Source organism: Neomonachus schauinslandi, chromosome 1, assembly GCF_002201575.2.
Source record: "Neomonachus schauinslandi chromosome 1, ASM220157v2, whole genome shotgun sequence".
Classification (NCBI taxonomy): domain Eukaryota; kingdom Metazoa; phylum Chordata; class Mammalia; order Carnivora; family Phocidae; genus Neomonachus; species Neomonachus schauinslandi.
In genome coordinates this window covers 101,857,651-101,872,449 of record NC_058403.1, presented here as the reverse complement: position 1 = coordinate 101,872,449, position 14,799 = coordinate 101,857,651, and the positions used below count along the sequence as shown (strand labels likewise).

Below are 14,799 nucleotides of genomic sequence, written 5' to 3'. Positions count from 1 at the left end.
GAACTCTTGCAGCACGAACAGCTGTATAATTCATCAACAGGCCTCACAGGTATCGACCTACTACATTTTGGCCATAGGCTTTCAAAAGAGATCAATGCTTGCTTGTTTGTTTGTTTTAAAGTCCCTGAGCAACTTAACTAAGAATTTCATTCCAATTAATTTGGAATTCAATGAGTTTGCTGTTTGGCTGCCCCGGAATTTTTGGTTGAGGTGATCCCAAGATAAATGAAATCATTTGTAGAGAGCCGTTTATCAGATGGAGGCCCTAAAACTTGCATGAAATCAGTTTAGCTCTATTTAAATCCAAAATAGATCATTTTCAGTTGTTTTATGAGAACACATTAGCTTAATTTTTTATAGAGATATTTACTGTGTGTGGGAACATTAGTCTTCAGCTCTAGAGAGAAACAAAACTGTTCTGTATTTGTTGTCTGAGAGGATCTTCCTACCAGTGGCATGAATGTTCAGAATGTGTTCTAGATTCTTTGAAGTTCCTTGACAGTGGGTAAATTTGTGTCATGATTTAGGAGAGAAACCCTGGGACATTTTACATTGTAAAAACAACAGAGGAAATGAAATTGTAGGATATCAGTTAAAGGTCCGGATTGTTGTTTTCACCTGGGACTTCTTTGGAAATCTACTAAATAAAAAGCTTGGGTATCCTGCCAAAAGGTAGTATTTGGGAACAGAAAACTGATTCAACTCTTCCCTTTCAGAAGTACAAACATGCCCAGTGTTTTCCTGTCCCATTTTCCTTCTCCATACTCTGAGATCAGTGTTATCAGACCCTATAAATTTCCCATGCAGTGGGTCACCAAATAAACAGAGGTATATGATACCAAACAGTTGAGTTTAAATGTCTTCCTGTCTAACTGTTTTGGCCAGAAGAGATGAGTCATTCCTCCGTGAGATGGATTAGGGAAAAATTCTCATTTTGAGTTGTCCAGAACCTGATTCCACCCAGATCAGCTTCCAACTCCCTGCCGCTACAAAGAATGACTTGCTGGATGTCCTCATATATGTCCCTTTGTGAGCCTGCATAAGAATCTCTTTGGGATAGACACCGAAGGTAGAACACTGAGTTCTCAGGTGTGTATGTATTTAATCTGACCGAGTCAGATGACAGGACATAGCTGCATCGGTCTACTTGCATTATATAAAGTATTCTGGAGGGCGCCTGGGTGGCTCAGTCGTTAAGCGTCTGCCTTCGGCTCAGGTCATGATCCCAGGGTCCTGGGATCGAGCCCAGCATCGGTCGGGCTCCCTGCTCGGCGGGAAGCCTGCTTCTCCCTCTCCCACTCCCCCTGCTTGTGTTCCCTCTCTCGCTGTGTCTCTCTCTGTCAAATAAATTAAAAAAATCTTTAAAAAAATAAAAAAATAAAAAATAAATAAAGTATTCTGGAATCCGACATTTCCACCCGACACTTGTCAGTATCCAATGTTCTAATTTTTGCCAATCTAATAGGTATAAAGTGGTATCTCATTCTTTCTTTCATTTGTGTTTTTCTGATTATAATATATCCAGGCATCTCATTATGCTGGTTAGCCTTGGGGGTTTCCTCTCTGTAAATCACTTGTTCATAAGCTTTACCAATTTTCACTGGGGTTTCTGTCTTTTTCTTGTTGACTTGCAAAGAGGTCCTGGTCTACTCTCCTATGGGACAGTGTAAAATATCTTCTCCCCTTCAGTCAGCTGTCTGTTAACTGTCCATGGTTAACAGAAATTCATACTACAGAAATTCTTAGTTTTGGGGCACCTGGGTGGCTCAGTCGGTCAAGTGTCTGCCTTCAGCTCAGGTCATGATCTCAGGGCCCTAGGATCGAGCCCCACATAGGGCTCTCTGCTCAGTGGGAACCTGCTTCTCCCTCTCCCTCTGTCCCCTGCTCATGCTCTCTCTCTCTCTCTCTCTCGATCTGTAGCTCAAATAAATAAATAAAATCTTTTTTAAAAAATTCTTAGTTTTTCGGTAATCAAATTTATCAGTATTTTGCCTTATGGCTTGGAGCTTTGATGTTTTTAAGAAGTCCTCCCCATTCACGAGTGACAAAGATAGCCTCCTACATTGTCCTCTAGCACTATAACAATTTTACTTTTCTTATTTAGTCTTTAATCTGCTTCCAAGTGGATTTATCTCTGTATGCTGTTTTAGGTTGGAGTCCAGTTTTATATTTCACCATATAGTGAACATTTTCTACTAAACAATCCATGTTTTCTTCATTGACCTGGGTGCCATCTGAATCTTATACTAAATACTCATATGTACACGTCTGTCTCTAATTTCTCTATTTTGTTTCAATGGTCTATTTGGCCATTCTTTTGCCAAACACTATTCTTATTACTATTGCTTTGAATGATGTCTTTATATCTGGGCTACCCCCCCTGTTTATGACTCCTTTACAAGTTTAGCTTAGATATTCATGGCTTTTATTCTTACATATACATGTTTTGGTAGGCTTATTATTAAGTTCCTCAGAAAATTATTTGTAATCTGCATTGGGATTGCATTGAATATGTGAATTAATTAGGATAGACCTGAGCTCTTTATATATTAAGATCTTCTACCCAAGGGTAAGGAATGTGTTTCCATTTAAATTAAATCACTCTATGTTCTTGATTAGCCTTTAAATTTTTTTCCAAAGACTATTCTATACTTACACTAACTCATGTAATAATCACAACAACCATTTAACCTTCTAGTATCACCATTTTCCAAATGAGGAAACTGAGCCCAGAGAAATAAGGGACTTGCCCAAGAACTCACTGCAAGTGAGTAAAGTAAGTAACAGAGCCTACATTCAAATAGTTTATAGTCCATACTCTTAACCACTGTATTGCCTCTCAATTTACAGGCAGTAACTTTATAAACTTTATAGTTTGGCTGCTATTGTGAATGGTATCTTCTTTGTATTATTATTCATTCATTATCTGATAAATTATTTTTATTATATTTTCTAATTTATTGTTGCAGTTGTAGAGAAATGTTGTTCTTTTTTTTAATTTTTATTCCAGTATAGTTAACATAAAGTGTTATATTAGCTTTGGGTGTACAATATAGTGATTCAACAGTTCCATACATCACCCAGTGTTCTTTTTTTTTTTAATTCCAGAAATGTAGTTGATTTTTAAAAGTTGATATTTGCATCCAGTGAAGTTGCTGATTTCTCTAATTCGTTCTATGGTCTATTGTTTCTGTTGCCTTTTTTTTTTTTTTTGGTATATCAACTGTCAATAATGGCCATTTTGTCTTGTCCTTTCCAATTTTTAAGTCTTCTCATTCCTTTTTCTTGCCTTATAGCATTGGCCAAGACTTCCAGTAAATGGTAGACACTCTGTAGAAGAGATCATGGACAAAGAATGTCTCAAAAAAACCAATGTTGTCCCAGAAGAAGGTTTTCATTTTATCTTGGCTATACTATATGCAGCACATCAGAGAACTGTTTCACAGAGTATAGGTTAGAAATTGTGTCTGGTGGTCAAGACTCCATTCTAAGCAGACAGGCCCTGTGCTTATCTATGCCATAGAAATTACTTTTCCTTAGGAGATAGCCCTTCCGGGGGAGACATAGCTCAGTTGTGATAAATTTGACTTCATTCTGACTTTAAGTACATTTAATTCCATCCTAAAGCCCTATAGCAACAACACAGCTCTGCACCTGTCACTTGCTTCACACAATCTGCTAGATGCAATTGCTTCTGACAACACATTGGTCTCCATCCCCATGGGGGAATTCACAGACAGCAGCATTGGAAGGAGCCTTAGAGATCAAGTGTTGCTCTCATTTTACACACATCTGAAAGTCCCTATAGTGGGTGCCTCAACACCCTTGAGCAGATGATACACCTTGGGGGGCTGATGCTAACAACTGAGAGAGCTTGAGTCAGACTAGAGGCTAACACAGCTTTCTCCTAATTGGCTTCATCACTCCAGCTTCAATTGGCCCTGCTTAGCATTCCGGGCAGCATCTCAAGGCTTATAGTGACTCATCCATCCTGACTTCAATGGGGACTTAGAGGAGAGAAAGAGGAAACATCCACTCTTCTTCCTTGTATCCTCAAGGCTCCCTATTCAAGATTGGCTCATCTGTACAGAAGTGGGTACTGGTGGCTCCATTACGTAGTCCTGGAGCCTGAGCACAGTCAGACCCATCAGAAGCTCTGAGTAGGTGACCAAACACACCCCTTCCTTTTACACATACCCAGGGTGACTAACACTTGTGGTAGAGATGAGTGAACTGAAAAGCCCCACAGGAACCTTACACCCAGTACATCCAAAATGGAACTTCTCACCATCTCCTCCAAAATCACTCCCCTCTTACAGTAACCCCTGCCCGGGCCCTGGAACAATCTCCATTCCACCATCCTCAGCACCTTCCTGCCCATCACACCTAAGGAGTTACCAAGCCTTGGCCACTCAGCACCCTGAGAGTCTCTCTGGCCCACTCTCTCTTCCCCATTCTGATTGAGGCCTTGGCCATACCCTCCCAGCTGCTCCCTGTGCTCTACTCCTGACCCCTGGGATCCACCTTCCATACTACTGCTGAAGGGAATCTTCCTCATGCCTCTCTAACCATGTCTCCTGCCTAAAACCTTAGAAGGCTCCCCACCACCATCAGAGCAGATGCTCCCTAGCATGGCAGCTACTACTCTCATAGCACAGCCCCATTGCTCTCTCCAACCTCACACCCTGATGGCAGGACCCCCAGATCCCCACTTCCCTCTACCCTCCCTGACTGTGCTTCTGATCCCTGTTCCCCCTACCTAGAACCTGCATCCCATTTAGTGGGAACAGTCTAATGCCCCTAGAAGCATGTTGGGGGGCCCTGCTCCTGGGAGCCTTCATTGCCTCCTCACCCCTTTGTCCTGCTGAGGTGCCCTCTCTCTGGGCTTCTCCTAAGACCCTGTGCATCCATCCCACTAAATTATAACATTCTCTCACTGTAGGAAACCGGATTCTCTATGACAATAGTTTATTGCATAACCAGTCTGGTTTCATCTCTGTTCATATTTAAGATACAACCGTGAATAAAATACATGGAGTCAGATTTAGTGTGGGAGTGCCCCCAAAGGGACCTGTTCACCACTGGGTGTCAAACGCCTAGCACAATGTCAACCTGGCCCATCTGAATGAACAAATGATGAGCGGATGAATGATGAACGCCCCTTCAGGACTGGGTGGGCGGTCACGATCAGGGCACATGCTGGATGTAGATGGATAGTGAGTGGCACCACTCGGCGCTGCGTGGGGAGGGGGCGCTGCAGGGCGGCGGGGCGAAGGCTGGATGGCTAGGGGCGGAGGCATCTGAGGCCGGGGACCGAGGGTGGCCCGCGAGGGCTCGGGCTTGCCCGCGGACCCTGCGCCACGACTCTGCGCGAATTTCGCTTTCGCTTTGGGCCAGCTGGAGGCGGCGGGGCCGTCCCCAGAACAGCTGCGGCCGGGCACCGTGAAGTTAATCCGAAAGCGCCGCAAACCCCGCGGGCCGAACTCCACGTGTCACCGAGAAGCTGATGTAGAGAGAGACAGAGAGAGAAAGCAAGCAGGAGACCAGAGTCCCGGGAAAGTCCTGCCGCGCCTCGGGACAATTATAAAAATGTGACCCCCTGGGTCGGCCTCCCACCACCGCCCTCACCTGCTGCGCCCTCAGTCCGCGTCCAGCGCCGGCCCAGTGTCCACGCAGTGCCCGCTCAGCATGTGCCCGCCGCGCGGTGAGTACCCAGCGGGACCGGAGACGCCGCGCTGAGCGCGCTCGCCGCCGCTCGGGTGGGGAGGAGCGGCAGCCGGGGAAGAGGAGGCAGAAAGTTGGGAGCCGCTAAGAGAAGACTGGAGGGCAGTGCGCAACCTCGTGCAGAGGTGAAAGAAAGAATGACTGCGTGCTTACCATGCCCTAAATAGGACACTGTCTCCTTATCTAGAAACAGCCTCGTGGGCTATCATTATGCCCACTTCACAGGTTTGAAACTGAGGCCCCACGCGGTACCTTTCTTTCTCAGGGTCCCTCAGCTACAGCTATGAGAGGGCAGATCCCAGCCAGCAAAGTGAGGCTGTCTCCCCGCTGTTTCCAAAACACTAGGCCATGAGTCTAGGCTAGTCACTTCCCTACCTGGCCTCAGTTTCCCTACTGGTGAAATAGAGGCTTTTTCTGGGTGAGCGCTGAATCCAACATCCTTGTCTGAGCTCATTAGGGGGCTCTCACAGGTTGGCTTCTAGCCCTACAATAGAGCCCTGCCTTCCAAGAACTTGATTCATTTCTCAGGTGTTGAAGGAAGACTGGAAATGGTGGAGGGAAGTTGGTGTGGTTAAGATGTGGATGGGTGGAGATGACCAGAATGAATAGAAGGTAGAGGCAGGCCAAACCAAGCTGACAAGCTCAGCCTGCTCCTCTTCCTTTCCAGGCCTCCTCCTTGTGACCATCCTGGTCCTCCTAAACCACCTGGACCACCTCAGTTTGGCCAGGAGCCTCCCCACAGCCTCACCAAGCCCAGGAATGTTCCAGTGCCTCAACCACTCCCAAAACCTGCTGAAAGCCATCAGCAACACGCTTCAGAAGGTGAGTTTTTCAATATTCTTGTTCCTACTTTGCAGCCTCTCTAGGGAAGGGGCTTCTCTGAACCCCTGGTCACCTGAAAAGAACTGCGGAGAAATTGGGGACGTTAATCAGGAGCTGTCAAGATGGGGAGACAGAACTTTACAAAGGGCCCAACTATTAGCTGAAGAGTCTCAATGGAATTGTGTCTCCAGAGAAAGCAAGAGTGGTAATAAATTATAATGGCACTCATTTTGGCTATGTCTACACAGAGGAAAGTGGATATTTACAGTGTGCCCTGTAGCCTGCCAACAGAGATGGAATTGTGTCAGGCCCACACTGTTTTTCTGACACACTTATCAATCCAGGAAACCATTATTAGGTGCAGCCTCTGTGCTCCAGGGGCTACAAAGATGAATTAGATTTGCCCCTCACATTGCTCACCAGCTTCCAGTGTGGTAACACAGTTCTCTGTCTGAGCAACACATTCCAGGGGGCCTATGGCAGTGGGCATCCAGCCTTCATTTTCCAGGGAGAGAGTTATCTAATATTATTTACAGCTTCATTCATTTTTTTAGGTTTCATATTTTAATGCAAAAACATCTTCTTTCCTTTTAAAAGTACTTCTATACCTATAGCTTCTGCTGGAACAGCCGAAGACTGACGTTTTAAAAGTTGTCTTTTGGCTTCTTGTTCTCTAGTAAATCTTTCCTGAATATTTTCTAGCTTGTTGTTTTATGAATATATTAAAATAAGCTCAAGGCCACAAGGCCTTCTAAAGAATTCTTTTCCCCCTCTAAGCTTTCACAATGTGCCGCCAATTGCTTCTCACAGTTCAATCTTAATTAAAAAGGCCAAGTGAAAACTGCAGAGAAAAGTGCTTTGACTCCTAAAGAAAGTTTCAATATGGATACAATTGAGGAGCTGCAATTTAAATAGATGCTTTATGTGAAAAAGCTAACTCTTCGACTCCCCAGTATAGCACTAATGGTCAAAAGATTGCAGAACTCAGTTTGATATTTTTTCATACCATTCCTTTGTCAAATTAGCTAGAACAAATCAGCTGGCTACTTACAGAAGAAAGAGGTGGCAAATGCATGCGATTCACAGCCCACAGATTTGTAGAGTTTGGTCCATACCTTTTGTCTTTGATTTTGAGTTTGATGCCATTGAAAAAGAGGACCTTTCATATAAGAATCCAGATTTCCAGCTTCTCTTGAAAAGATCTAAAGAACTACAACAGAGGGACCATATTTCCAAAATGTAACTCTTTACCACCTGCTCAGGATTGTGACTGCCCAGGTGTGTGTGAACACCTCCAGGACCAGTGTGTAGTTTCCCGTTTCTGCTATAACGAATTACCACAAAGTAAGCGGCTTTAAACCACACCAATTTCTTATCTTACAGCCCTGGAGTTCAGAAATCTGAAATAGGCTAGAGTCCAGGTGTGAGCAGAGCTATGTCCCTTCTGAAGACTCTAGGGGAGAATCCATTTTCTTGCCTTTTTCACCTTCTAGAGGCAACCCCCATTCCCTGGTGTATAGCCCCCTTCCATCCTCAAAGCCAGCAATGGCCAGTTGAGTTGTCCACATGCTGCATTATTCTGATGGTGACCCAGGAATTACATTGGACCCACCCAGATAATCCAAGATAACCTCCCTATTGTAAGTCAGCTGATTAACAACCTTCATTTCATCAGCAACTGCAATTCCCCTTGGCCATGTAACATATTCTCAGGTTCCAGGGGTTAGGAAGTGGATGTGGGGTTGGGGGATAGGGCATTATTCTGCTTACCACAGAGATTTTACTACTTGTTTCCAAACATGCTCTGCATCTCAAGTCTTGATTATGGTTCATGCAGTTCCCTCTGCCTGAAATTCTCTCTCCTCTGCCTGCCACCTTCTAATCCTCTTAATGCAGGTGTCTCATCTCTGGTGAAGCCTTCATACCCTTCTCAGTACTTCTCACCTGCTGACATGACTCCTCATCATTTGGGCGCTTTCCTGTCTCTGCAGTTGAACTTGGAATCTAGGAAGGGAGCAGCAGATGATAGTCCTTTTCTTTGTCATGTTCCTTAGTACAGTAAGTCCCCCCTTATCCAAGGGGGATACTTTCCAAGACCCCCAGTGGACCTCTGAAACTGCAGACAGTACCAAACCCTATATTGTGTTTTTTTCCTATACACACATACCTATGATAAAGTTTAATTTCTAAACTAGGCACAATAAGAGATTAATAATAATAACTGATAATAAAATAGAGCCATTCTAACAACATAAGTTAGGGGAATGTGGTCTCTACATACCTTACTGTACCGTACTCACCCTTCTTCTTGTGATGGTATGAGATGATATAATGCCTACGTGATGGGGAGAAGTAAAGTGAGTGACACAGGGCACTGCGACGTAGCGTAAGGCTACTAGTAACCTTTTGACTCCGCGTTGGAAGGAGGAGCGTCTCCTTCCGGACCACGGTTGCCGGTAGGCAACTGAAGCCAAGGGAAGTGAAGCCACAGGTAAGAGGGGGACTGCTCGTACACCTGGGGCTCAATGAACAGAAAAATGATCTCAATCTTCAATCAAATTTACGGGCTTCTTAGATAAATTTCGTAATTCTAATTCAACAGTGCTTTCCAGCATGCTCCTAAGATGACATCGGTGTGTGTGGTTGTGTATGTGTATGTGAACCGCAAATTAAATGTCCACTTGTCTTTAGGGCTACATGTTTGTTATATCCATCAGGTTGGGACCTTAACAGTTCTGCCTCTAGAAGTTCTACTTGAAAAGGATATTCATAAAACACAAGTGCTTTGGCAAAAGGAAAAAACTGTCTTCGCCAGAAACAAGTGTAACAGCATGGTGTAGATGCTGATTAGCATAGCCTGTTGAAATGATTTATAGTGTTTACATAATGGAAAAATGGATCATCCAGAGAAACAGGTCCTAAGCAAAGGGAGAGGAGGGATGGAGAGAGAATGTAAATAACCTGTTTCCTTTTGTCTTAGGAAGATCCCAAATTTCCTACAGGTCAAAGAGATGGATGTCAGAAGCAGCCGGCTCTCTTTTTGCTGGCAGCCTGCGGGGCCAGCCTTATATGAAGCCAGGTGCCTTATTAATAATATAAGCTGGGTTACTCTTTATGTTTTTTACAGGCCAGACAAACCCTAGAACTTTATTCCTGCACTTCCGAAGAGATTGATCATGAAGATATCACAAAGGATAAAACCAGCACAGTGGAGGCCTGCTTACCATTGGAATTAACCATGGTATAGATGATTTTCTTCCCCAAGCATGTAATACAGTTAAGAGCTAGGCATCAAACCTCATCTTCTTCCAAAAATGTGCATGTTTCTGGTTTCTATCATCGTGAGATTTTAACAGGTCCCACTTCAGAAGTTGAATTAAAATATATATATATATATATATATATACAACAAATATGTGTTTTACAACAATGTGAATATACTTAATACTATTGAACTGTACACTTAAGAGTAGTAAAGATGGTAAATTTTATGTTATGTGTTTTTTACCACAATAAAAAAGATATGTGTGAGAAAAGCCAGGAAGACGTATATTAAGAATTAATATCTTTGATGTGATTTTTTTTTCTCTAGAATGAGAGTTGCCTGGCTTCCAGAGAGATCTCTTTGATAACTGTAAGTCAGAAAATTAAAGGTTTCAGCCTACATGATGAATTCATATCATTGATGTCTCATTATTTTTTCTTCTAGAATGGGAGTCGCCTGGCCTCCAGAAAGGCATCTTTTATGACGGTAAGACACAAATACTCTTTCTTCCCTCAAATGCAATGTGGGGGAAACATTTTTAGCCATCTCAGTGGTTCTTTCCCCATTTTGTCATATCACTTAGACCCTGTGCCTTAGCAATATCTATGAGGATTTGAAGATGTACCAGGTAGAGTTCAAGGCCATGAACGCAAAACTTTTAATGGATCCTAAGAGGCAGATCTTTCTGGATCAAAACATGCTGACAGCTATTGATGAGCTGTTACAGGTAAGACCTTCATACTACCAGTAAGAGCACCTTCTTCATGCTGAGACGGCTAGTCAGGGTCCATGATGAAGTATAAAATCGCCCCTTCCTGGATTGGGAGAGGCTTGAAATCCCCTTCCTATATCCCCTACAGAGCCTCTTGACAAAGGGCACTCATGAGCAGGCCACGGCAAGAAAAGCAGACTCCCACTTGTTGATCATGTGGTATATATACACCAGCCTCTCTGCAGATGTTTTCATAGATTTTCTCTTACCATCCCCACAACAACCACATGGGGTGTGTACAACGGAGAAAAGCCAAGCTTAGAGTCAGCCGCTTGTCCAAATGGCTTGTAAGTGACAGAGCCAGGATTGAAACCCCCATCAGAGAGATTTCACGAGACTTATCTTCTCTTTCACTTCTAAAGGCTCCAGGATGTGCACTGAGGGGCCAGCATGCATATCTGCAAATACTGTCAGAGAAAACAAGTGGGGCTAATGCCTGGGTATGACCCATTTTGAACTAAAATGTGTATGAAATAGAAGAATGACCTATCACCTGGGACATCCACAGTGTCACTCATAGACAAGAACTGGCTTTGTAATTTTCTGAATCACCATAGTACATGATGCTAATACAAAACAGAGAAATATTCACATAAAAAAGAGCAGGGTGACTACCTTGGTGACCAGGGCATGGAATACAAATAAGTATGATTTCTCTCTTTGTGCCAAATCACTGTTTGAAAGGCAATGAGCTTCCTGCAAGTATCAAAGAATGTTAGCATCTAGAGAGTTATTTCATTTTCGGGGGCCCAAGAGTCGACTTGAGCATTGGAATCCATTCTACCAGGAATCAGCCAACCATGCCCAAACCATTCACCCCCTCCGGGAGTCGGTATTTTCCCTTGTAAAATGGCGTGGCTTTACCCACCTTACCTTTCTCTTGGGCTTTTTGCAAGGAACAAGTGGAAGTATTGATCCTTGTGAAAATATAAGATCTTGCATTGTGTTATGAAATGAAAGGGTAAAACTGAGAGATCCATTGCCAGGTTTATGTATCTGGTACAAATGAGTGTCTGTAGCAAACAGGTCTGTTACTCAAGGAGTTCCAATCAGTAACAATTCATCACCTCTCTGTTCTAAAAGGGACTTAGCTTCTTAGTATAACATACAAAAATTAATTAGGTATTGCAGCAGATGTCATCTGAACAGAATTGTTCCTTTCTAAAATGCAACTCCCACTGATGATTTTCTAAATAGCTTTAAGTGTCTTTTCAGAGCCCACTGAAGATACATGTGCTTGGATAATGAGTATTTCTTCTCTCAGGTTCTGCCTGGCCATCTGGCTGGGAGTAGATTTGGGTCGAGTTTAGGAGATATAATGAGGGAGTGGGTTGCAGACTCTGAGACATGTATTGGCTTCACCCATTTTTACGGATGAATGTTTTAATTTTGGAATACCATGTATGTCATCCTTAATATTTATCCTCATAGGCCCTGAATTTCAACAGTGTGACTGTGCCGCAGAAATCCTCCCTTGAAGAACCGGATTTTTATAAAACTAAAATCAAGCTCTGCATACTTCTTCATGCTTTCAGAATTCGTGCGGTGACCATCAATAGAATGATGAGCTATCTGAATTCTTCCTAAAAAGCTGAGGTCCCTCCCGACCTTCAAGTCATTCTTATAATAATGTGAACCAAAAATATTTTTCACAGGATGTGGGTTAAGAACCAGGGAGGGGGTGGCTTGACCTGGTCCTGCTTGCTTAAGCTAGTACAATAATTCTCATGCTTGTTTACATTAGTTGCCCCCGCAAATCTGAAAGATGTGACTGTTATATCCACAGGCTGCCTTTGATCATATTTCACATTTACTATGGATAAGTTATTTTTTAAGTTTTTGTGAGCAAATTGCTAAAGAGGGAAAATGTCCTCACTGAACATGTTTTTCTTTTCCCTTTAATAGAAGAGCAAGAATTTATAAGCTATTTCTGTACCAAAGTGTTTGTAGAAACAAACGCTCAAGCATAATTTATTTTAAAATAATTATTTATATAATTTTGTGTTCATGAAGGCATGTGAATTAACTTATATTTATTTATGTTATATTTATTAAAGTATTTATTATCAAATGGATTTGAGAAATACCTTATGTTCTAAAAATAAAATGATTGAATAAAATAAGTCTCATATTTTTTCTAATATAATTGGAATACTTTAAGCGTTAAAATACACATTGTGGGAAAACTGAAAACTCCAATGTGAACAAAATTCCCTTGGAAAGAATGCCACGATATTCTTACCCAAGTCCTACTTCCTCTAATCTCCCATTTTATCTTTTTTTTTTTTTTAAGATTTTGTTTATTTATTTATTTATTTGAGAGAGAGAACACATGAGAGGGGATAGGGTCAGAGGACGAAGCAGACTCCCTGCCGAGCAGGGAGCCCAATGCGGGACTCGATCCCGGGACTCCAGGATCATGACCTGAGCCGAAGGCAGTCGCTTAACCAACTGAGCCACCCAGGCGCCCTCTAATCTCCCATTTTAAAGGGAGACTTCTAAGACTAGATACGCTTTAATACCAAGGCCATCGGGTGAGTTACGGTTTTTGAGAGTATATTTTGTTCAACACCTGCATCTAAAAGTAAAATACATAAAAATGTTTTTTCCCCATAAACCACAGCCCCATAACATACTGTGTGCATTAGACAAATACATAATAACATCCTCCAACTGGGAAAAACATCATTTAGAGGTCTTCTAGTTAAATTATTCTAATTTTTGTGACCCTTTGGGCCCTCGGGGGGAAGCTGTTTCCAAATTACAATGAGAAAAATTCTCCATTTGCTTCAAATGATACAGAACTTCTGCCTGAACCACATGGATAATTGCCTCTCTTTGACTTAAGAGATGTGCTCTTAATGACCCAATATTAAATTCCATCTTTTTAATTCTCTAAACCATGTGAATTTTAAAAGATTCACCTGGCAGAATACCATGTAATTTTAGTGCTCTGATAATCATCTTCCTCCTTCATATGAAAAGGCTATAAGAAAGGCACTACTTAGGGGGTCCTGCCCCCTTCCTCATGTGACTCCTCCCCACCACATCCCAGCTTGTATCCTTGGGGACCCCTCATCTATGTGGCAGACTGACTCGTTTGTTGAGATTCTCACCCCACTTGGTATACAATTAGATAGAAATCATCAGAAACTAGATCCCAACACCTACTCCCTTTTTCTTGAGGAATTCCTCCACAACCTTGAATGACCTGCAAGTGATTCACAGACAGGAGTTTCTTGCCTGTAAGTGTTGGGTTCAGGGTTTCAGTGGCTTTGATAATGGGAAGAAGAGCTCGATGGTGTGATGGGCCATCCTTACTTGGAATGACGACTCGTCTGTGGTCTGTGCCCAGAAACAAGGAGAGGCAAGCGGATCATCTGTCTATGGACAGGGTTTGTATAGAAGAACACAGGTGTTACTTTGGTTCTAGAAATTACCATGACTGGCCCAAGAAACCTCTTCCCAACTAATTCCATTCTTCATTATGTGGTTAGTTTGTCTCTTTTTTCTTTTAATCCTGGGCCTACAATCTACAAGTTGTATAACATGACCAAGTTGTTTTATAACCTCTCCTTGTTTCCTCTTCTAAGAAGGGAAGACGATGCTAGAACCTACCTCAGAGGATCAGAGCGAGGGTTCCATGGAACAGCTCATGCAGAGCACTCACACTGCACCCGACATGTAATACATACACCATGTGAGCCATTTTTGAAAATTATTAGCAGTCTTTGGGCTTGGTGACTGGGCCAAATTGGTGAAACCCTCCTTTGCTACTATTTTCTTACCTGTGAAATTCAGAAAACTGTAGGCCCTATTTCAGTGCTGTTGTGAGGATTCGATGACACAGTACAAGGCCAGCATCGAGTCAATGCTCAACATCAGTTTGTTAAAAGTGTTAAGATTGTTTAGATTTCCGCAATGCCCTGTCCCTGCACAGCACTCAGCACATCATAGGTGTTCACCGGGTGCCCGGTGCAAGTCCCTGCCTTCACAGAATAAAGGATGGGGAGCAAAGGAACTTGATAGGACCAAGGCCCCTCCTCCCTAAAAATATTCCCCAGCCCTAGCTTATTAGAGATTCATTTGATCAACAAATTATTTTTAAAAGGAAATAAAGAGTGAAAGTGTTTCTCACACTTTCTCACACCTGAGAATGACTTAATCCGAGAATCAGCATGAAAACAAACCGCTGACAGCTGCCCCACTGAGGGCC

General features: G+C 42.8%; 1 protein-coding gene across 1 annotated transcript; it reads left to right on the top strand.

The window, feature by feature from the left end:
• Positions 1-5,658: 5,658 nt before the first annotated feature.
• Positions 5,659-12,240, top strand: IL12A (interleukin 12A). The gene is made up of 7 exons (XM_021702649.1): positions 5,659-5,704; positions 6,392-6,546; positions 9,674-9,787; positions 10,139-10,180; positions 10,256-10,297; positions 10,395-10,538; positions 12,015-12,240. The coding sequence occupies exons 1-7, from the start codon at positions 5,689-5,691 to the stop codon at positions 12,168-12,170; spliced, it is 669 nt and encodes a 222-aa protein (XP_021558324.1). The 5' UTR covers positions 5,659-5,688; the 3' UTR covers positions 12,171-12,240.
• The last annotated feature ends 2,559 nt before the right edge of the window (positions 12,241-14,799 follow it).

What these genes read in the sequence shown, in the direction of transcription:
- IL12A (XM_021702649.1), top strand. An exon ending in GAGAGATCTCTTTGATAACT is followed by an intron (nt 10,181 to 10,255) that starts GTAAGTCAGAAA and finishes TTTTTCTTCTAG; the next exon opens with AATGGGAGTCGCCTGGCCTC. An exon ending in CTATTGATGAGCTGTTACAG is followed by an intron (nt 10,539 to 12,014) that starts GTAAGACCTTCA and finishes TTATCCTCATAG; the next exon opens with GCCCTGAATTTCAACAGTGT.